This window comes from Orbicella faveolata, unplaced genomic scaffold (assembly GCF_042242905.1).
Source record: "Orbicella faveolata isolate gen_17 unplaced genomic scaffold, um_ofav_v1 contig_14, whole genome shotgun sequence".
NCBI lineage: Eukaryota > Metazoa > Cnidaria > Anthozoa > Scleractinia > Merulinidae > Orbicella > Orbicella faveolata.
In genome coordinates, this window is record NW_028301541.1 from 11,285,001 (window position 1) to 11,307,500 (window position 22,500).

The following is a 22,500-nucleotide window of genomic DNA, read 5'->3' on the forward strand; positions in this document are numbered from 1 at the left end:
ATAGTGAAAAACTGTAACCTCGGACTTGAAAATGCTACCCTTGGCCTGCGGCCTCGGGCAGCATTTTCAAGATCCCGGTCACAGTTTTTCACTGTACGGACCTTCCAGCCAGCATGTAACATATGCATCTTTCTTTTTTTCATTTTTTTATTGGAAAAACGAATAAGAAAATTATTTAATAGCTATCTAAATCACACCTTGAACTACCCAAAGTACATTTCCATTTTTAGCGCGAGTTTCCTCATATCAGGCCCCACATTTTTTAGACGAGATTTCCAAGCGAAGTAGCCAATTTTGTTTGTAAGTATATCTTGCATTGTACAGAGACAATTGGCAGGAATTTTGCTGAGCGAACTCATTGTCTTCTAACATTCCCAAAATGGCGGTAAATCTTCTCATTAGTTAAAAGAAAAACAAACCGTTCATTTGCCTTCATATTGAAACAATCAAGTTCCAGTTTCAAAGATGATGTTCTCTCAAAAGTTTTTCTTTCGTCTAAAAAAAATAGTTACCCACTCATACAGGAGACAATGTAATTTTCGGTGGTCACAAGTCGCGGGTAATTTTCACAGGTCGCGAGTAAATTGACGCGAATTGTAGATGAATACCACAAAGCGCTCGTCTAATCTCCTGCTTACGAAAGCAGCTGCTTCAACGGCTTGCGGCATGTTTAAGTGGCGGGATATACGCTAGAAACAGATGATCCTTATCTTCAATAGCGTAACACATTACGTACCAAAAATAATGATTAAAAGTTGAAGGATTCGCCTACACTGCAGTAAAAGGTCATGAATTTTACCAGGACCTTTACTAACGCCCATCTACATGTATCTATAACGGTCACGCTTACCAACTGCTCGAATAAATTTGATTGCCTAATTAAGGAGATGCTTTTTTATAAGAAAACTTAAACCGTCTCTAAACGTGCCAACGGACTCGATTCGCGCAAAGATATTCACTTGAAGAACTTGTGATCCTTTGTTATTATGCTAATTTGTGGAGACTGAAATCAAATCTTCGCATCAATTTATTCACATTGCCTTGAGAATGGTGTCACGATGACGCCGAAACGTCGGCTGTTAACTTTTATATTCGCTTCATATATTTTTCAATTTAAGCGAAAAACAGCGCATGCACGATACAGTTAGCTGAGAATATCTACCCTAAACACCGGTGGATAAGCCGCACTCGCAAATAAGCTGCACCCCGGATTTGCCAACTCAATTTTTGGAAAATTTTGTTCGATATGCCCTATTATTTATTATCTTGAAGCAAGAGAAGAAAAACGACGAGTCGGTGCATGTGAGTTTCCAGCGTTCTACTCGTTTCAGAAATTGCTCGAATTTTATCACAAGAACGGATTCCGTTGCCATTTTACTTCGTCTTTCTTATAAAGCAATAGCTTCACAACATTTCTGTAAAATAAAATTGTACTTACCTTGTTTCTTTAGGAAACTAGCAGCTCTAAGAATCAGATACCAGTTTGAAATTGCCACCATTTTTGCGTGAAGCACACATTAGACCGGGTACCAAGTTAGAAATAATAGCCAATGAGGATGGGCAAGATATTTTTGTTACCACATAATTTGCCTCACCCACCACCCCATGAAGACAAAAATATTCCTCCGTTGTCTCTCGTTAGCCTTGCGTCGCAGACAGTCTAAACCGCCGGTGTAGTCTCTCGTCGGCGTGCGAAAACTTGATTTCGACATTATTTATCAGTTCTAAATTCCAGATATTAACAATTTTCATTCGATGCATTTTCCCTTCCTATTCATTGGTCGAGATGAAAAAAGGCAGATCTCTTCCCTGAACTGTCATCAGAGAGTGATTTAAAGATGAATATGGTAGTCGAATGATAAAATAAAATAACCATGGTGGTCGAATTAATTAACAATTATTGAACTCGGTTGTGCGAGACACTGACAAATCACGATGTTTTGCGGTAACTGAGTTCAATAATTGATTTATCATTCGATTACCAATTTTGTTTTCTCTGACAGCTCAGGAAAGCAATCTGCCATTTTTCACCAGAGATCATTGTTACAATTACGCATGAGCAGAATATTATTTGCAACAAAACACATTTAGACGATACTACGCATGAGCAGACCATTATTTGTAGGCAGTTATTTGCAGGTCATGTGGTTGGCTCTCGGCCAATGGAAAGGAAGAAAAAAAAAATGCATTGAATGATATGCCTTGGTTACCTAAGGGAAAACACCCTTAACGGCGCCATTCAAACATTTAAAAGTCGCAACCAACTTGCGCAAATTTCTTGCACCGAGCACTCGTAACTTACTTCGTAAGTAAAGCGAGACGTGATTCTACTTCGATCAACGCTTACTGCTACGAAAATGGTTTCAAGGCATCTTCACTTCAGAGGCTGTCACACTTGGCGATTTTGTGCATCTTATGTCGCAAAATTTGCAAGAAAAGTTGCCTCAGTGGAGGAATGGGCACTTTTTAGGCGTGGACTGCCTGCATTTCTTTCATCTAAACTCTCTGGAAGTGCTTGGAATTCTGACAAAACACTATGCCATGATTTTCCACTTTCTTGAGTGTTCTTCTAACATCCCATATGGTTTACTGCATAGGCAAACCAGATATGTATCGCGCCCGTATATTTTTCGAGTGGTTTGTCGGTGCAACGGTCAATAGATATTACTGGCCAATCAGAGCGCGCATTTCATCTCAGTTATTGTATGAACTACCGTTAACTGCCGCTTATAAGCCGTGGGCTCATACGTAAGGGGTCTTGATGTGGTTATAAACAGAGGGGCTTATATTTGTGGGGGAGGGGGGAAGCTTAATATTAGAAAAAAAAAAACCGTTTCGAAATGAGCTGCATCAGTGTTGATCAAAATAGGTTTTCGTATCCTGGTTAAGCTTTAAAAAATCATAATAAATCGAATTCATTTCACTTTAAACTAGAGGGGGCTCATATCTGGGGATGCTCATAATTGGAAGTAATATTTTGTTTACAGGTAGAGGACCTATAACCGTAGGGGCTTTTAAGCGGGAGGGCTTGTAAGCGACAGTTTACAGTATGTTAACACACGGGTTCTTAGAAAAGCAGGGAGTGTTACATGTGAACTTTGTTATGAACGCCAGTTTATTCTAAGCTGACATGAAAGCTATAAGAAGTAACCAAAAACTGATTCTTGTTCCTTCTGTGGCAAAAAAAAAAAAAAAAATAAGACAATTCTTTTCAAATTCTTTATTGCACGCGCTAGAAATTCACAATAGGCAAACGGTGTTCGATGTACATTCACTGTACAGGCTAAATCTACAAATGTATGTGAAGTAAGTTTTCAACGAAAGTGTAGTTCCAAATCGATGGTTTACGAAGTTAAAATAATGAATAAATTAGTATTGCAGTATTTATTCAAAGGAATCTAGGGAGGAACTCTTGAAAGAGTTTCGAAGATCCTGAGGAAAAACAAAAGTAAATCGAAATAATTACTTCTTTCATCTATTTACATTGTAAACTTATATAGAACAACACAAATTCCACTTTGAAGAGAACTTCACCAGCAATTTGCAATTTACTTTAATCTTGAAGTTACTTCTCTCCCATCTAAAACTTGTTTCGATAGTAAGAACATAAAATTCGGGGTTTAAACTTCTCATATATTCACTTAACTTTTAGGAATGAAACAATTTGATTCCGAGTGTAATTTGGAATACACAAGCACGAGTGAACTTTTCAAAGAGCCCGTTGGGAAAAAGCAATCTACGCGAGTGTTAATTTATTCCACGTTGTAAGAGAAAAATCATTTGATTACTTGTTAATAATATATATGCAGCTTAAATTCAACTTTTTGCACTCAACCTCAACTTTGTGCACTGTTTGGGATTAACTGACGTGTTCTCAGCCAATCAACATGCTATAATTTTTGAATTTTTAAATTGTTTGCCGAATTTTTTTTAACTGCAGAAAACAACCCCACCCACAATAGAGCTAAAGGTACTTTTAGAGACTTCATTTTATTTGAGTTTCTTTTCAAGTGATTCGTTATTTAAATCTCGCCCCTTTACCTCTGGCCGCAATGTTCACATTTTCTTAAAGCACCTTGGTACAATGAAAAAAGATCTTACCAGTGCCTTGAACCGCTGACACATATGCACGCAGTCCTGTATGATAGGATGTTGGTATAACAGGTGGAATGGGACGGCCTCTGTTTCCTCTGCACCAAGCTCCAAAAACACTCCCGCTAAACGCTCCTGTGGAGAGAAAACGACTTATTCACGGGTGGATTCTGACATTACATAAGAATTTCCTTTTTGATACATCAGACATAGACATCTGCCATTTACGAGAATTAACGGTCCTTCTAACAAAACATCGCTATTTAAAGGCATATTTTCATTATCACCTCACCCATAAACATACTCTTCTACTAAATTCTCAGAACTTGGAATTTATAGTGTGAACAACACTGGTAAGTAATGAAATATTCATTTTTCAGTGGCTCGACAGATGCTATAAATTGTAACTATCTTGACAAAAACGCCCAACATGCATCTTTATGTTTTATCATTTCCGTTATCCTACCCTAGCAAATGCGTCATCCGGGTTAGCAGTCAAACTCAAGCGGTAAGTGTCTTCTAGTCGTCCTTCACCGTGGTGGAAAACCTATCGGTGAAACAAAACACTAAGTTTAGTAAGAACCTTGCAAGATAAATTCACAAACAAGATGGGTATAAAGACAGGATCATACCTTCATCAGGTTGTCCAATGTAACAAGTGAGTCCATTTCAGGTGGTGGTGACGTGGGTTCCTGCAATACAAAGCACAAAACAATCATTGATGTTCTATTCGCGCTACTTTGTTTCATTGATTCACTTGTGCCGGTTTCGATTGAGGAATGTGCATAACAAGGGCAGAAAATGAAACAACGTCTAATACATGAAGCCGCTTGAAGGCTGTCTTGCGTGCCAAAATGTTCAGTGCCAAGGTATTGTTTGTACGTGGTTTCTACAACTCTATACCAACAAAATACAAGCATTTTTGAAGGACACCGAATTAAATTTCAATTCTGGTCTATCGAAAAAAAAATGTATTCCAGTTGATACTCAAGCCAAACATTCCCTAATCGCTATTAGTTTAACAACCTTTCAGATCGTTTAGCTTTATAACATGAAATCCAGTACCTGGATTTGTGGAACACTGACGTCACCTCCGTAGTCGTCTGTCATTGGTTGAGGCAGATGAACTAAAGATTTGCTGGAAGGCATTGGTTGATTTGCAGCCACACTCAGGGCGCGGAGTACACCATCCAAGGGGTCTGGATCGGCAGCAAAATACAATAGCTGTCAAACAGAACAATATATAGAATAAACCACCGGTAAGCATTCTTCAAACAGGAAAAAGGATAGATCATTGATCTGGTCTCTCCTTACCATGTCAACGTAATCCAGAGAAGAGAAACCAGCGTCACGGTTATGATCGGCAAATATCTCATAAAACGCCTGCAAAACAAACGAAAATGTAAAATCTTTGTAAATGTCAGCTAAACCAGTTCTTTGACCTTTGAAATAATAACATGAGCCTTCCTGTTGACTACGCATCCTGCTTTCATGACGTAAGTCCTACCGTATCATATGCCTTAAATATTACCTGCTAAAAGTGGGTTAATCTCTTTATGAGTTAATGCTTCTAAAATAGAACACTGAAAACTTTCAAGTCATGAGCACAGCAAACCATTAAATCCGAGAGAAATATTCCTAGAATAGGAAGTATTTGAGCCAGGAAAGCCTTAGAAACAATGATAGAAAGATGTCAATAACTTACAAGCGACTTTCGACACAAGTCTCTGAAATGAAAGAAACATTCATGTCCCGAGCAGGATTCGAATCCCCGTTTCCCTGCTACAAGTCGGGCGTGTTATCCATTACACCATCTGGGCAAATCAGTGCAAAGCACACAATATGTGTATATAACTTACGTTCTTTAGCTTTCCTTGTCTGTCAAATACAGGAGGCACATCTTGGTCCTGCGGATTTTCTAGCTCTTGTTGCCCAGAAAACCACAGATCTACCTGCTCGCAAATAATCACAAAGAAAATATTTACTTCATGTAACATGAAGATTTTAAGGACACGACATTCACAACACAAAACGATCAGTTATAAAAGAAGGAAGGATATTGGAAATACTGTCTGATTATAAAAATTCTTTCCAATGCCATCTCAACTTTGTCTACCGGGATAGGTTTCATTTACGACGTCATTTTTGCAAACTGGGTTTGAATCCAGGGCAAAATAAGTCACCGGCGAATGTAGATCACACATCACTTACTGGCTTGTCTTTTAGGATAAAATGGTAAAAACCAGTTTAAACGTCATCTCGAATTCGACTGGGCCATAGACTTCTCTTTTACACTCTAAGTCCAGTCTGGATGGTAAACTATCTAAGAAATGGTTTGTTAACTTCACGTTCCCTTTGCACTGTTGGGCATCACCGAAACGTGCACACCCCAAAAAGGCACCGTTTAACTCATTCCTAACAACCCCTCTACATTTTACCACCAGACAGGGGACATTGGGGGCGAACCGAACACTGCAGTCCCACCAAAAGATTATACAAATGCGGTAGGACCACAAAAAAAAATTCAGCAAATTCCACAATGTCAGAGATAGCCCGTACACAAGTGGCGCTTTCGTTGGCACGAGGGCAACAAAAGAGGTAAGTAAGTAAGTAAGTAAGTAAGTAAAGACTTTATTTAAAGAGGGTAGCACTAAAATAGTATAAAAATACTAACAAACCAGTGGCCCTCTAAAAATTATGTACAATACGGATGTTAAAACTATGGCATAATTATGAGATAAGATAACGAATAAAAATACAATAGATAAGAGATAAAATCAATTTAAAATACAAAAAGTATAACTAAATCACAGAATAAAATGATTTAAAAGCTGCTGTTCTTCAAAAATTTTTTTCCAAAGAGAGTTCCTAAAAGAATTAAGCGACGCTATTTTCCGCATTGATAGCGGTAAGCTGTTCCAGGCTTGACAGGCAGTCACAGTAAATGTTCTTCCTCCTTCAGTTTTACGTTTGATAACAGGGCGAGCAATATTGAAGTTGGCATACCTAGTCTGCCGTGAATGAGTGTCGCTAGTAAGCTTAAGTAAACTTTTTAAGATAGGTTGGTACATGCCACTGTAAACGCTTGTATATAATACAGCATTTAGTTAGTTTAGCCTGTTCGAAAAATGGTATCCAGTTTAGTTTGTTGAACAGTTTGACGGAGAAGGCTTGACAATCGGCGTCTAGAATAACTCTAGCAGCCCTCTTCTGCAACTTTAGAACACGGTTAAGGCAATGTTTATCACAGCTCGTCCAAACCACATTTACATAATCAATTACCGGTCTTATCATAGTGTTATAGAAAATAAGTCGATGTTTTAGAGGTAGACAATATTTAATTCTCTGTAAAATACCTATCCGCTGCGAGAGCGTTTTACTCAGTTTCTCCACATGAGGGATAAATGTTAGTTCTTAGTCGATTTCTAGTCCCAAAAGCTTTGCACAACGAACATTCTCCAGTTGTTTTCCATTAACAACTACAGCAAGGTCATGGTTAATTCTGGTAGAAAGTCGCTTGCCAGTAATGGTAAGCACTTTTGTCTTGCTCTCATTGAGAGGAAGTTTATTAGCTGTTGCCCATTGGTCGACCTCAGAAATTGCTGTAGTCAGTGAAGTTTGTAAAACACCAACGGAATCAAAGTTAGCAGCGGAGGTTAACGTCGTGTCGTCTGCGTATAGGTCAATTTGTAAAAAGGAGCTTCGGAAACACGAAGACAATCCAATTTCAGATAGCCTATCATGTTATGTATTTTAAATTACAATGTAAAATGAAACAGTTTCGGTTTGTTTCTGATACGACTAGAAACCGAAAAGGATCAGAAAAATGTGAAGCATTTTAAAAAACGCACCTGCAGTTTCAAGATTGAAATGACCGAGGTATCGCCATCGGATGAAAAATTGACCAATACCGCAATACTGCAAACCTCAACATCCTGTCCTCCATCCTCCTTCACAATGATAAAGCAATAAATAAATATGCTATCTTACACACCTGGTCAAATTGTTCCTGAGTCACCCTCCCGAAGAATGACGAGTCCACCTCACGACACCGCTCCAGAGTCATCAACAGATCCATCTTAGAAGCTGGGGGCCAGGGCTGCGCGGCCGCCAGCAGAAATTTCCGCCAATCAATGAATTCAGTTTCTAAAGCAAGTAGTGCGCAAACGTCCTGTAACTGAAGCAACATAAATCAGAGTGATTAACACATTACGTTAATACAAGCAGTTATTTTGCTTCAGGGTTAACGTAAAAAAATGTAAAAGTAAAGATAATTAAGAATTCAAGTTTGGGGCTGAAGCGGACAACGTAACAAAACCAGGAAATTAAAACTTCTTGTTTCCAGATTGGAGAAACGTTTATTTGTTGAGTTCAATATGAGTCCTTTCGCAAACATCAATTTACAAAGTCTCTTTGCTGATCTTCATGCATTTCTTATAGTTCTAGTGTGTAGAATTCCTTTTATTTCGGAGAAAGTTTCTTCTTTTTGTTTTTTGTTTGTCTGTTTGTTTGTTTTTCTGATAACCTTTATAAGCAAATTAAGCCTATGACAAGGTTTTCTTTGTAACGATTTTGAACGAAAGCGTTTCTCAAATACAACCGGTTCTTTCATAGTAGATTCGCGTTAACTGACCTTTACAGTTTTGAGAGAGCTTTTGTTTAAACCGAAAGCACCGGCAGTGATCGACGAAACAAATTACTCAAACAGCCCACATTTCCTCAAATTATTGAAAAATTGGTATCAAGGCGTGAAATATTGAAACTAGATAACAGGTAAACGCGGTCTTCAATACCTGTGGCTGTGTTATGTTCATCCAGGAGTCTGGAAGCAACTCCATTCCGTGCTGTGAGCAAAAATCAAGCAAAACTGGAGGTTAGGCTCTGACAATTCACATAATTCACTACAATTGTAACCATGTAACACAAACACAACATAAATGTTTGCCTAAAATAGCGTTTCACCTAGCTAATTCACACCCAAAATTTGGTTCTCTCACATTTGTTAAACCAAGTTCCCATTGCACTTTTGCTTAATTCTAATGTGCCTTACTGGTTAATTGACACTTCAATAACTCCACTAGACTGTTTATCAAGACTTAGCGAATCAAAAGCCATAATGTTTTCTCCCTTTCTTGGTGTTGCTTAGAAACACAAACACTACAATTTTTCTCAAGTGTGACGTGGCAGTACTGGCATGTGACAGTGTCCGATGGTAAAAATCAACAAGGTATTTAGACAGTGCCTCTTTCAACCTAGGTGCATAAATGGACACCGGTGAATTTAATGCTGAAGGGTGGGGGGGGGGGGGGGGGGGGACCCTGCGATGAATTACCATCCCATCCAGGTGGGAAAGTAGAAATACTCCTAGTCACTTCATGTCTGATGGGCCAATTGGCTCGTATGTAGACTTCATCTTAATTTAGACATGACAGTAAGAAAGGAATAAGCTAGCTTGCACGATAAGTACGATACAGGTAAGCACTCAGATGAAACACACACTCACCGTCAGAGTTGTCATATCCATGATGATGTCACAGAATGCGCGGTTAGAGATGACGCCTGTTGGGGCTGTCTCCACAAGCTGCAACGAAAAACGTAAAAACGCGTGGCGCACAAGCATTTTAAAACCATTTAAAACATTCGTTATGGCCATCGTATAAGCCTGTATACTGTGTTTACAAATGCTCACCCACAAAAACCTGGAAAGCAATTATGTAACATTACGAAACAATTGCAAGACTAATTTTACTAGTTCCTTACCGATAAGGTAGTCATAGCAGGGAGGTTTCTAATCAGTAATGACAGAAGGAATGACGCGAAAAAAGGCTGGACATTTGTGATTACTCACCCGTTTTTGCCTGAGATTCACTCCGCGCTATCTTAATGGTCGTATTTACCTCCGCAGACGAATTCTACGTCTCAGACAAATAATGCGTCTTTGTGTAGGAAGTTACTTAACAACAATGAAACAGAAGAACTTAACTGAATTGCGAATCCGCTCAACTAAAATATATAATCAAGCGACCTTTAATCTCTTTCACAATTTCTTTTTATGCGTCTCGTATTTAACCAGAAGCACTAATGTTAGACACATTACAGGTCCGAGGCTAATTATTCCACGTCCGAGGTAAACACGACCAATGCTGAAAATAAGTGGTATGAACTATATCACAATACAATCTTGGAAACTGATGAAGAACAATTAAACTTGCTTCCTGTCTCAAAGTCAACTACATTTTAACTGAGTATCTATTCTTCAGTTTGGACGAAGACATTTCTTAATATTTTGATTACATAAATTTTTAACTTGCTTAAACTCGTGTTGATTCTGGAGAAAAGTTCACGTTTTTTTTCTCATTTTTTAGTTCGCCTATTCTCACACAAACTTAGAAATGGCAATTGGTATTCTATACGTCCAAAACGTTCATACCATGATACATTAGTTTTAAAAAAGTTGACAAACCTGTTGGTATAACTTCAATAATTGGGCCACGGTGAAGGTATCACTCTGAGGTACCTCAATAGGGCTCGGAGGAGGGGGCGGTGTGGGTGTCTTGAAAGTCTTTGTGTCCTAAGGAGGGACCAACAAGAAAGTGTTATAAAGCAAAATAAAAAATGCACCAGGGACCGCCCTCCAAGAGAGCGAAGAATGACATTGTCGCTGAGGTCGAGGGGAAAATGATATTCCGGATAGTATAAACTGCGTGTTGCAAAACGAGGACTGCATCCTGCAGTGGATGCACAATGCACTCTAAGCACCGCATTTTGCTGTTTAAAAAGAATGTCTTCGTTTATTTCTAGGAAGTTTAAAAGTATACGTGGACCATAAAACGCAACAAAGTTAGAGCTGTAGAACAGCATAAATGACAAAAACAGATCAAGAAATGTCTGTCATGTTCATTTTCGGTTAGAATGAGAATTTATAAGATTCAAATACTTGAAGGGAGTATTTCGATTTTGTGTTACCAAAAGGAAGTATTTTAAGTGACGAAATAAGGATGGAAGTTACCAAATACAGTCTGGACAAACTTGAAAATCCGAAGGACTGAGATCTTTTGAAATTTGCAAAATGTACAAAAAAAAAATGCTATTGCAACACGGAATTTTTTAACTGTTTTCTATATTAATTATTCTTACCAGATCAACAACGAAGTCTTTGTCCTTGAGGAGACTTTGTTCTTGTACCTTTTCTTCTCTCTCGACAGCAAAACGTATCGCCTCAGCCATTTCCTTAATGCTAAGGACAAAGCAACACAAATGTGTCAAAGGAAAACAAAATATTTGTATTCCTTTAATTTCATGGTTACTCTTCATAACACATTTCAAAACAACGACAGCTAGACGATAGAAAGGCTTCAAGACAACAAGTGAATCCTAATTTACGAGATTTATTTCCAAACTAATAAAAAAGAAATAAAAGTTAGCATTTTGTGGTCACCTTTCGACTTCCTGTAGGAACCTTTCTCCCAACCAGTCATCCATGTCTTTGTAAGTTGAATCGGCCTTGCCCTTAAAATGAATCAAAAATAAAAGTTAAACGTTTTAAATCTGAAAAAGCTCTCTGCCTCATAAGGGTAGAAGAAAAACTGTCCAGTCCCTATCGTGCAAGACAGTCTCATCTTGCCAGCTTGGGTAGGTAAATACTGCACAGGACCTTAGCTGATCTTGCTCTTCGAAGAGTTACCTTAAGTTCTTGAAGCACTGCAATAGCGTGGTTCTTGATCATTTCCAGGCGGGTTTTCAATCCGGTATCTGCGAAGAGGGAGTAAGAAATCGTTGTTAATAACTAGAGCCCTCTGGAAGGGCGACCAGTCTGGCGATTAGATATGGAAAACAAACGTAACAAAAACCAAACAAACAAATGCGATGACAGAAAGTTAAAAGCAATATAAAGGGAAGAATTTAGCCAGTTGATATGTAAATAGCATGAACTACATTCCCACCACGTGTGTAAAGCGACATTGTGATTTCACTTCACCTGAGAGTAGCTTTCATTACAGTATCGCTAATAACAAATAACCATTTTTCACTGGGTTCCTAATTTGAAAACGTCTATTGCTGTCCCGTATTTTCTCGTTCTTTCACAAGCTCACCACAAAGCAACAATTAGTGAGGATGACCTCAAACTCTGCTTTAAAATAAACTTCAGCCATGAACCGGAGTTCGACTTTCAATAATAGGGAATTTTCGCAAACCACGACGACGAAGGCGATACAATCTCCCGAAACAAAAGGTTTGACGAGTAGAGCAATAGCTCCGCACGTGCGCTGTACACCTTATTACATTTCTTAGCCGTGAAGTGAATAGACCGAAAGATGCGCAAAATTCTTAAGAAAAATATAAATCACAGTTTAAATTGATGTTGTCCTCGGCTTTGCAGTCGTCGTTCAAAAGCCTGCATTTTGCTTTCTTCTTGCGTTGTGCAATTCAAGCTTTGCGCTTTTCTTGGATAGACAAGACACATGCAGATGGACGTCACAATGGGGTTTCCTTAGCACGTGGCTTTGTTAAATAATTTCAACCCATGATGCTTACAAAGATTCTTCCTCAGCCAATCAAAACACAAGCTATATCGCAGTTGTTTTGCTCACCTTCTGAGGCTACAGCTCCAAGGAATTCTTTCCTTGCTCTCTCCTTTGTCTTCTGTTTGAGTATTTCCTCCTCTGATTGTCCCTCCTGGTCTTCTGGTGGAGCTGCAAACCAACACGCAAACAAAGAAACTTCAAAGACTTCTCTACTTTACAAAAGTATGCTCCTATACTAAAATCATGGCATGTTGATATTGAATTGAGGGATTAGAGCGGTTTTCAACTGAGTGGCTTTAAACCAAACCAAACCAGTTACTTACCGATCAGACTACTCAGTCAATCTCAAACCGCAGTAAAACCAAAACCAAAACCAAAGTAATTGCCTGATTACTTTCGACACTCAGCTGAAAACCGCTCTATCTAGTATTGGGAGAAACCGGCAACACTATCTTGACACACAACTTGATGCACCTGATCATCTCAACTGAGAGCGCACCTTAGAGATTTAAACAGTGTAGACTTCCTTAACTACTTTACTTCAAAAAGAATTCAAATTCAAACTTGCAAAAAGAAATATTAAACTTCATATTGCAAGATTTTAAACAGGGCAAACAGCACACATGCAAGAACAAGATATGTAAGCAAAAAGAATTGGATAGTTGTTTATAACATCTTTAATAACGTGCCTTCAAATGATGTTGACAGACTGAAAAGTACTTACGAGGTGGAGGAGTCTCAGTCTTAGATGGTGATCCCTTTCCTGGACTCTTTCTTCCTTTCTTGTCTTTTTTGTCTTTTGCTTTCTTTTGTAGCGCCTCTCGTTCTTTCTCTTTTTCAAGCTCTGCCTGTCTGAGGGCTTCTGCTTCTTGCTCTGTCTGATCTATCAAGGCCTGGTTAAGACACCAATCAGAGATGAGTCAGTGGGAGTGGATGAGTTAAGGACGTTATACTGGGGTCAGATAATGAGTTACTTGTGTCAGGTATGCAAGAAAAAGGGAGGGTCACCGACTTCGTTTCACAGATAAAGCGTGTGGAAAACTACCCTGACTGAAAAACTAGCACAAGAAACTTAACATGGTCTCTGAGGTTTTTGCAAAAAAAAACTGAGGAAGTGTCAACGGAGCCAACCAATCTTATCACATTTTGTATAAGTAGAACTGTTGCTATTCTTTCCACAAAACTTAACCAAAATAGAGGCAGTTGAAGCCGTTGTACAGCTAAACAAAGAGCTCAAAAAACGCAAAATCAGCTGTTACGTCAAACCTCTAACATGTAGACACAAATTTTAAAAAATATTTTTTCGTAAAGTGTAGGAGAAAGGTAGAGAAAGTGGTCTATCGAAAGAAAAAAAAGGGAAATCGAGGATCGCTAAATCTCAAGGCTGTAGCAGTGGCCACTAGCACTATTGTTGCTCATTCTGTTAATTAGCGTGCGCTTGGTCCATGACGCGTTCAAGATCGCTAAATCTAAAGCCCTGTCCAGAGGGGAAATGTTTAGTGACCAAACATTTTCCCGTTTGGACACCATGTTTGATCGTGTTGGATCGTGTTTGATAAAATTTGAAGGACATCAAACATTTGATCAAACATTGTAAAACATTTTGTTCATTCAAACATGTTTGATACCGTTTGGCCACTCAATACAACATGAACATGTTTGGTCGGAAAACAATGTTTCATGATGTTTGGTCGCCAAACATTTCCCGTTTGGACAGGGCTTAAAGGCTGTAGCAGAGCCCACTAGCACTATTACTGATTATTTTATTAATTAGCGCACGCGCTCCATCTATGACGCGGACCGTAAATTGCATGCGCAATAAGGATGCGCAAAAACGATTAACGTAAACGTCCTTTAAAGGAAATTGGTACTGAATGGTAAGTTCAACTTTCACTTACCAATGTCTCAATGACCGTCAGGGCCATGATATATGCATCAAAGACAAGCTGAAGGGTTAAGAAAAATATATATTCAAAACATTCAAACTGCCACTTCCTGTCACCAAAACGTAGCCAAGTACATGTCATTGTTCTTAAATGTTTCAGGCTAACTGCAAGTAAGCTATCCCAAAATTCCATCATTGGCCCTCGTGGCTTGTATTTATTTTATTTATATTACCCGCCCAAAATCCCATAACAGGGAATTTGGACAGTTCCCCGAGCAACATAACCAAAATGTAATACGGCTACATCCTAGTCCAATTTGGACCTTTGACTCGTCCAGTTTGAGGTGTCCTCGGAATTTTTTTTTTTTTTTCATCCCATTATTTCCAAATTGGACAGGATGTAGTCCTATTACATAATCAAATCAGTGATACTTGTGCGATGGACTAATTTTGGGGTAGGCTTATTTTCGAGTTGGGCTGTTTTCGACCAGAGGGAGGTTATGATGGAAATATATTTTATATTTTGTAAGACCTTCTGTCAGAAAAATCTATGCGTTTTCGAAATCCGCATATGCAAACCTTCTTAAATATAACTACATAGCCCAGAAAAAAAGGGAAAGGGCTCCACAGTCAAGAAATGAACATTACAAGTTTCTTCGCATACTGAACTGACAAAACAGAAAGCAGCAGCTACAGTAAACAACTTTTATAAGGAAGGAGTTATAGCTTTCTTTAGCAGCTAAGTCCGTGAACTTGTATCCAAAGGGGCTTATTGTCAGAAGGACCTTTGCGTCTAAAATTTTTAAGAGGGAGGGGGGTTATTTATCGAGGGGACTTATCTAAATTTTAAAGGATATTGCGACATACTAAGCCTTAAATGATGCAGTTTCAGACTCAAATGCTACTCTAATGATGCAGAAATAAATGGAATCCTCAAACTAAGGAAAAAAACACACCTTAGGAATACCAATAAACCAAAACTGGAAGTAGAATAGTTAATACTGTGGAAGGCCGCATGAAATAATAAAGGCAACAAAGACTGAGACATGAACGACGAATGAAAAAAGTAGAAAATGTAGACCTAAGGCTTGTTTTTTTGCTTAATGGGGCTTCATTAACTATTTTTGAGCCCCGTTGTTTTTTCACGTTCTACAGTGCAGTGCTTACCTTCTCATCCGGGTCTGAAGGCGGCACTGGTGTGTCAGGTTTATCGGGGTCAGCGGATTTATCTTTTTTCTTGTCACCTTTCTTGTCCTTTCCTTTTCCAGTGCCTGGTTCACCAGACTTTGGACGGCGGGGAACTAACGGAATGCTGGAAAACAAGGAATTATATAAAATTGACAAACGATCCACACCGACACAATTCAACAGACGATTAAAAATCGATAAAGAGAAATTTATTCCTTTAAAGGAACCATCCTTGTTCCTTTATGGCTTGGTGTTTTTCTATCTTAGTAAACTACTATTTTCAGGTTTCCTTCGATTCATAAGAGCTCCTTTTACAATTCCAAAGTAACGACATTAAGGTGACGTTACAAGGTTTACTAGCTAGTTTGACTTTGCTGTTTGGGGGCGCCCTGCATACAGGGACCTTAATTACTATACTTGCTGATAATCTCTCGCTTGAAAAACAACACTAGTATGAAAACTTTCTTTCTTTTGTATAAATCAAGTCTGTATACCAAGAAAATACAAGTGAGAAGCGGGATTTCCATGGTATATCACGAGAGAACTTTGCAAAACTTTTTTATACCACGTCATAGAAAATACAGTGGCCAATTCAAATCAATGGCTCAGAACTTAAGGAAATATAAAGCCTACCGAGGTTTCTGTTCTTCATCTAGTGTTTCTGTAGGTTCAGGCGTCTTTGAAGAACCTTTATCCTTATCTTTCCTCCCCGACGGACTCTTCACCTCAGTTTTTTCAGCAGCTGCTAAGTTTGTGGCACTTTCGCTACCTCCTGACTTGGACGAAGCTGACTGCGGTCTTACAGTCAGCGGAAGTTCCACAAGAGGTAAGCGCGCGTGGTCACTGACTGCTTCACACGGTATTTTGCCTGAAAATACAACACGATGAGTACGACCATTTAATAAAACTTCTGTTATTACATGTAAGTGCAACTAGTAAACTAACGAGTTGACATTACAGATGTTTTGTTTTTTGTTTCAAAAGAAAAAATACGGGCGTCCAGCTGAAAAACGTTCCTTTGAAATGATCTGAAAAAGGATTTATGATTCTAAAAAAAAGAACCTGAGTTCAGTTAGAAGATACAGCAACCTTAACTTCTACAACAGCTCACCTTCCATGCCCACATAGTAATCTCTCAACAAGTGCACGGTATCTTGATATCTGTCCACCTCTGCCTGCATGAGTGTGATGTAGAAGTTTGTCAGTAGACCCAGCCGATCCTCCAGCCATCCTTCACTTATCACTGACTGCCGCTCCTTCTCCGCCAGCTCTTTGCGGTTATCACAGATATCGAACAGACGGTCACAAAGATCCTAAAAAACAAAACCAAGCAGACGTTTAAAGCCAATTAACAACGGTAACGTAAACGTGCTTTTTACAGTGGAATAACGCTTGCCTACTTCGCAAGATGTTCCGAGACGTTCGGAAAATGTTTGCTGATCCTCTTGACAAATCTTCGTTGGAAAAAATTCCTTGAAGAATCTAACAACTTTTTTTAAGTATGGAGGGAGCTAAAACGTTCAGACTGATTTTATAGATATCCATTAAGTTAATGACCACAATACACAAAAATTAATAAATCAACTAAGAAAACCTCAATAAGCATCAGTTTCGATGTTATCCAAAATGATCTGAGCGAATTCAGAGGAATACCTAACTTTGCAGTTTGAGTGAGAATCCAAGGGAAGAAGTATAACGCATCCTGTCAATTACACGACAAGCTCACGAGATAGTTTTCTGAACATGCGCGAGTACTAGTGCTGTTTTTTTGGTTGAATAATGACAAAGACTTTAACATCCTTCAATTACAGTGGAACCCCGCCTTACGATCACCCGTTTATACGGCCACCTCGTTATTACGGCCACTTTATTCTGGCCCGAACAAAAGCTCAGTCAGCCATTTTTTTATCATTATTTAAAGGACCCCACCACGTAAATAAGGCCAGATTTTTGCGGCCCGTCGGTGAAAGGATGAACGGGGTTCGACTACACTTCTACAAACATTTGCCAAAAACGCAGTGTCAAATCAATAGGACAGCTAAACGTTCGTCATCTGAACAATGTAGGAACTGGTCAAACCTATTAAATCACAAAAATACGCTTATAGGAGTATTTTCCTGAACGATGTTCACTGTAGTGGTTGCTGTGGAGTTGTCAGTGACGAATAGAGAGTTTATATTTGTGTTACCTACATCAAGTTGTTGATGAAGTTCAGCCTTGGTATCATCGTCTCCCCTCATGTCTTCAGCCACGTCGTTATATGACTGCAATATAAACACACAGGCAATCTGGTTTACAAATTCAATTCATGATGCTGACAACAAGCTGGCATTAAACATGCACGCGGCAATCTTTTTACCGTACCTTCTGCCATTGCAGAACATACTCTTGCTTCTCATCTGGTCTCTTCAAAAACTCGACAAAGTCTTTTCTAGTAAAGCAAAAGTATAAAGAATCAATCACTGAATCAATTTAAGGTGAGACAATGGTTAACCAAAACACAGTGCTTCAGTGCTTTTCAGTTAAAATTATTGGCTACTTGTATGTTTTCAGTTACGTTATAGCTGTTTGTCAGTTGTTAGTAATGATTTTGAATTTTTGATACACCCTTTACCTTTTTGAGCAGTCTGTTTACAGATTTCGGTTCAGTGTTTGCCTCCTTCCCACATGTCAGTAAGGAGGTTAATATCCCTTTTTGCACTAATTTTGTGGTGGCTATTTATTATTTGAAGACCCTGGGAGAACAACCCATGTAAAACGTATGTCACAATAAAGCAATCAGCAAAAATGGTGCCATCAAAAGGAGCAGAAGTGTTGCATTATTTGCTGCCGCTCCTAACCTTGTTCCGTAGAAATATCTGTGAATAAGTTCCCTCTCGTTTCTGATCATTCCAAAAACCTTTTTACATGATTCCACGTAGACTTCTTCGATATTCTCCCATTGCGAGGTAAGAACTCCAGCAAAATTCTACAAGACCACAAAGATGACACATGATTAAAACAGCAGGGTCAACAGAAAAGTGCAAGAAATACTTCAATCACGGAATGAAAGCTTTAGCAAATCTAAGCAAAATGTCGAGGAAATCTGAGCTCAAAAGTGTTTGTCCACATCCAAGCGAATCTCCACCATCGTTAGCCATTAGGTAACAAAGTTAGCTAGCCAAGTGAATATATGAAAGATCATACATTTGAACTGGGGAGAAAGAAATGAAGATATGATTGATCAGACCAGTTATATAGTTATTACACAAGTTAAGCAGTTGTGAAATTAAAGCCTGAAAAAATCTTCGTTTAAAAGTTTTCTGCGGTAAAAAAAAAAAAAAACACTTTTTAGCGCTTGGGGAAATGAAATGGCTGAACTGTGGTTAGTTCCACTCTCTGTCGTACTTATTTGCGTAAACGTACCATTGATAAAAATTCCAAACATTGACAAAGCCGCTAGAAAGAAAGTTATATTGACTGAAAGACAAAACACACCGCATCAATAGGCTGATCCACGTATTCCCAGTCCTCGGATCCAGGCTCCGGCTCAGGCGGTCCTTGTGGCTCGGGAGGCTTCTCCTCCTCCAGTTCCTCAGTGCCTTTTTCTGAGGAAAGCAAATTGCTATAGTAACTTTTTTCACTAGAATAATCACCTAATAACTGTTACAAATTTCGAACAAGTTGAAATGCATACAACTTTCAACACACCAATACGGGCCAAATTGCTTCACTGGACCGTTATAAAGAGGTTCAGGAAACCAGCTAGACGAGGATACACAATCAATTAATTCAACAAGAAACAAAATATCAGTACATACTTGGAGACTTGGCTCTTTTTGATCCGGGTCTTGATCCCTTGGACCCAGGCCTTGAGCCTTTCCTTGACGCCGACGGAGACTTGGATCCTGATCTTGAGCCTTTCTTAGAACTGGGAGGGGTGGGGCTGCGGCTTTTAGTTCCCTTCTTAGAGGCGGTCGGGGAGGGCGAACGGTCCTTTTTGCTCTTTCTGGACTTTGGCGAACCTTGTAATATGAGGGATGGAAACATTGGTTAAAAAACCTTGTTAAATATTGTCGACCGACTCTCCACGACTGTCAAAACTCTAAACCAAAGAAATAACAGCGCCATTGCTGACTAAAATTATACTGGGCAGTGTAAACCACCATGGTAAACCGATCAACATTCACAAGAGCGGGAGGTCAGGAGAAGTGAAAGTCATCGCCTGTACATGGTTGGTCGAACAAACAACGTCTGCATTCCGATTGGCTAGTTATATATAGCACTTTAAACAAGTTTTACCAACCAATGATGCCATTCTGAGCAAACAACGCGATCAAAGTGAATAAATGCTACATTTAAAAATCTTCGTGGTCGCGTTACACCGCTGCAAAGCACTGGAACTCTCACTTATGATATTCGTGCTTTTGCTGGCTCAAAAGAGTTTTTGAGGCAAATTCGGATGGTAAATTTTAAGAGTTTGTATATTGGTTTATAGTTTACTACAGTGTAGATGCTCTTATTGATCATAATGCTCATTGCTTGCATTTTAAGCTTCCTACATTGTAGGATTTTAAAGCTGTATTTTTAACACTTTTGTTGTATTAGTTACTTTGGTTAACATAAATTAATTACATTTTTGTTGCGGACCACCTGTGAACTAGCGAAAGCTAAACGTGCTTTCACGTTAAATAAAGTATGTATGTATGTATGTCTGTCTGTCTGTCAATCACTCTGTAACACACCTGGTTTAGAGTCTCCCTTACTCTTTGTGGTACCCTTCTCCGATTTGACTTCGGATTTGGCTCCTGCCTCAGACGGGGCCTCGGACGTTAGAGGTACACTATCAGGAGGAACTGTAGCACCTTCACTTCCCGGGCCCTCGCTTGGGGGCCCGTCACCTTGCGTGGTTTGAGCCCCAGTTTGTGCTTCACCTTAAGAGACATAACACACACAAATAACAAGCGTTAAGAGGAAGTAAACTACCGCGTCAACGTATCCTTTTAAGGTTCTAGTCTCAAACTCGGAATATTAATTCTCCATTGATAATGATGTTCATGATTTCTTTTAAAATGCAAGCTCTGAGAATACGGAAGAACATCAAGACAGTATTCTCTAGATCATGATTAAGGCTAGATGTAAAACCTAAATCCTAAATTGTTAATTGGATCGTAAATTGTTCCCGAGAAAAACAAGAAAGATGAATATCACCTTCAGCTGCTTGTCCTGGCTGTACGGAAGGTTCCTGTTTAAAGTAAAATCCTGTATTAATTATCACAGCTATAACTTCCATTAAAGAGCTTAATCACTTATACATGTATTAAAGGGGTATTGTTTTCTTAGATGTACTCTTATTTTAAGATTAATGTGATTGATTGACTTGTTATACGAGGGTTTTTCCTAAATTTCGGGTATAGAGGAATTAATTTCAAGTTGAAAAGGAGCTCAGGCTTCTCAAAATAATGACGTAGAAAAATTGTATAAAAAATCAGAGCCCTCTAGAAAGACATGGAGACGTTCCGGTTCATGTTTACGGCCGGGATGGGGAAAAAGAAATGACAAATACAAAGCCATACAATCCACAGCAGATTTCCTGACAGTCCCATATTAGACAAATGGCGACTCTAACAACGTCTTGTAAACTTACAGAGGGAGTTTCCTCGGGTGGTGCAATTAACTTCTGGTAAGTTTCATTCAGTAAGGCGGACACTTCGTCGTACAGTTCCTCTAAAAACGAAACAAAAAAAATGTATGTAAACAGATAGTAATCCTTTGATCATTAGAGAAAAGCAGTTTCATTTACGTGGAGTTGAGATAGAGGGAGAACAGACAGACAGACAATAGATTTCAACGTCTAAGTAGTGACAGCTCCGTCTCTTGTTCAATGAAAATGACAACTGACGCAATAAGTTGGTAATAATAACAGGACCTTTTCAACTCACGGAGAAATAATGAAATCCTAAACTCAGTACAAATGACAGACAGAGAAAGCAAGATGCAGGATAAATGTCATATTAATTAATAAAATTTGAGAATGAACCTTTTGTTCCTTCAAAAGTCAGTTAACCAACCAGTTTTAACAAACCACAACTATTTACAATATGAGAGTTTGTTATTGATATGATTTTTCACTCGCAAAATCAGTTTATGTATATGAAAATGAAACAGAGTATGTCTGTACGTTTTACCTTGACCAGTATTTGCGTCAACCCGCTGAAGAATCCCGAACTTGGTGAACCATTTTTCCAGCTTCGGCCAGGCGTCAACAAAACCTACGATCCTGCAACAAACAAACAACGTCAACACTGTTTAGGAGTTTCTTTTGCATACCGGGGGATGCTGCAGTCTGTAACACTGAAAAATGACTTGAGCCAGTAGAAAAACAAACCCTAGCCTGCGAATGCAGACGTATTTCCGACTGTCGCTTGTCTCCGCCGAAAATAACGTCTGCGAACCCGAGCCTGGAAACGATTTCTGTGACGTAACGACTTTTGTTTCCCCTTGGCCAATCAGATTCCATGATAGAATGAAACTCGAGTGCTCCTCGCAGCGAATACCCCGCGCAGTAGTTCTGGGGCTACTTGAGCTAAACTGTGATTGGCTTAAAATTCCCACGTCACAGAAATCGTTTCCTGGCTCGAGTTCGCAGACGTTATTTTCGGCGGAGACAAGCGCCAACCGAAAATACGTCTGCGTTCGCAGGCTAAACAAATTCCAAAAATGACTAAATGCAATTGCTTTAAGGTAATCGATGAAGCCTGCGAACACTGAGGCGCTTGAGCGGTTTATCTCAAGTATTGCGCTCGCACTCTGACTCGCTAAACCTCACGC

General features: G+C 39.1%; 1 protein-coding gene across 4 annotated transcripts in view; it reads right to left on the reverse strand.

The window, feature by feature from the left end:
* Nucleotides 1-3,205: 3,205 nt before the first annotated feature.
* Nucleotides 3,206-22,500, reverse strand: part of LOC110069316 (sperm flagella and cilia-associated protein 2-like) — a 49,306-nt gene continuing 30,011 nt past the window's right edge. For 3 of the 4 annotated variants that reach the window (XM_089286614.1, XM_089286615.1, XM_089286613.1), the window contains 29 exons: nt 21,858-21,949; nt 21,317-21,396; nt 20,881-20,914; nt 20,415-20,603; nt 19,491-19,694; nt 19,168-19,277; nt 18,531-18,658; nt 18,055-18,121; nt 17,883-17,954; nt 16,802-17,003; nt 16,324-16,558; nt 15,670-15,814; nt 14,516-14,563; nt 13,342-13,510; nt 12,684-12,785; nt 11,777-11,844; nt 11,531-11,601; nt 11,230-11,329; nt 10,556-10,663; nt 9,596-9,673; nt 8,886-8,936; nt 8,087-8,269; nt 5,952-6,044; nt 5,407-5,475; nt 5,158-5,316; nt 4,725-4,784; nt 4,559-4,639; nt 4,102-4,227; nt 3,206-3,432 (listed from right to left, as the gene is read on the reverse strand). In XM_089286614.1, the coding sequence (XP_089142740.1) occupies nt 3,385-3,432; nt 4,102-4,227; nt 4,559-4,639; nt 4,725-4,784; nt 5,158-5,316; nt 5,407-5,475; nt 5,952-6,044; nt 8,087-8,269; nt 8,886-8,936; nt 9,596-9,673; nt 10,556-10,663; nt 11,230-11,329; nt 11,531-11,601; nt 11,777-11,844; nt 12,684-12,785; nt 13,342-13,510; nt 14,516-14,563; nt 15,670-15,814; nt 16,324-16,558; nt 16,802-17,003; nt 17,883-17,954; nt 18,055-18,121; nt 18,531-18,658; nt 19,168-19,277; nt 19,491-19,694; nt 20,415-20,603; nt 20,881-20,914; nt 21,317-21,396; nt 21,858-21,949 (3,172 nt within the window). In that variant the 3' untranslated portion in view covers nt 3,206-3,384. The remainder of the gene's footprint in view (nt 3,433-4,101; nt 4,228-4,558; nt 4,640-4,724; nt 4,785-5,157; nt 5,317-5,406; nt 5,476-5,951; nt 6,045-8,086; nt 8,270-8,885; nt 8,937-9,595; nt 9,674-10,555; nt 10,664-11,229; nt 11,330-11,530; nt 11,602-11,776; nt 11,845-12,683; nt 12,786-13,341; nt 13,511-14,515; nt 14,564-15,669; nt 15,815-16,323; nt 16,559-16,801; nt 17,004-17,882; nt 17,955-18,054; nt 18,122-18,530; nt 18,659-19,167; nt 19,278-19,490; nt 19,695-20,414; nt 20,604-20,880; nt 20,915-21,316; nt 21,397-21,857; nt 21,950-22,500) is intronic. The other variant, XM_089286616.1, reaches the window with a different exon arrangement.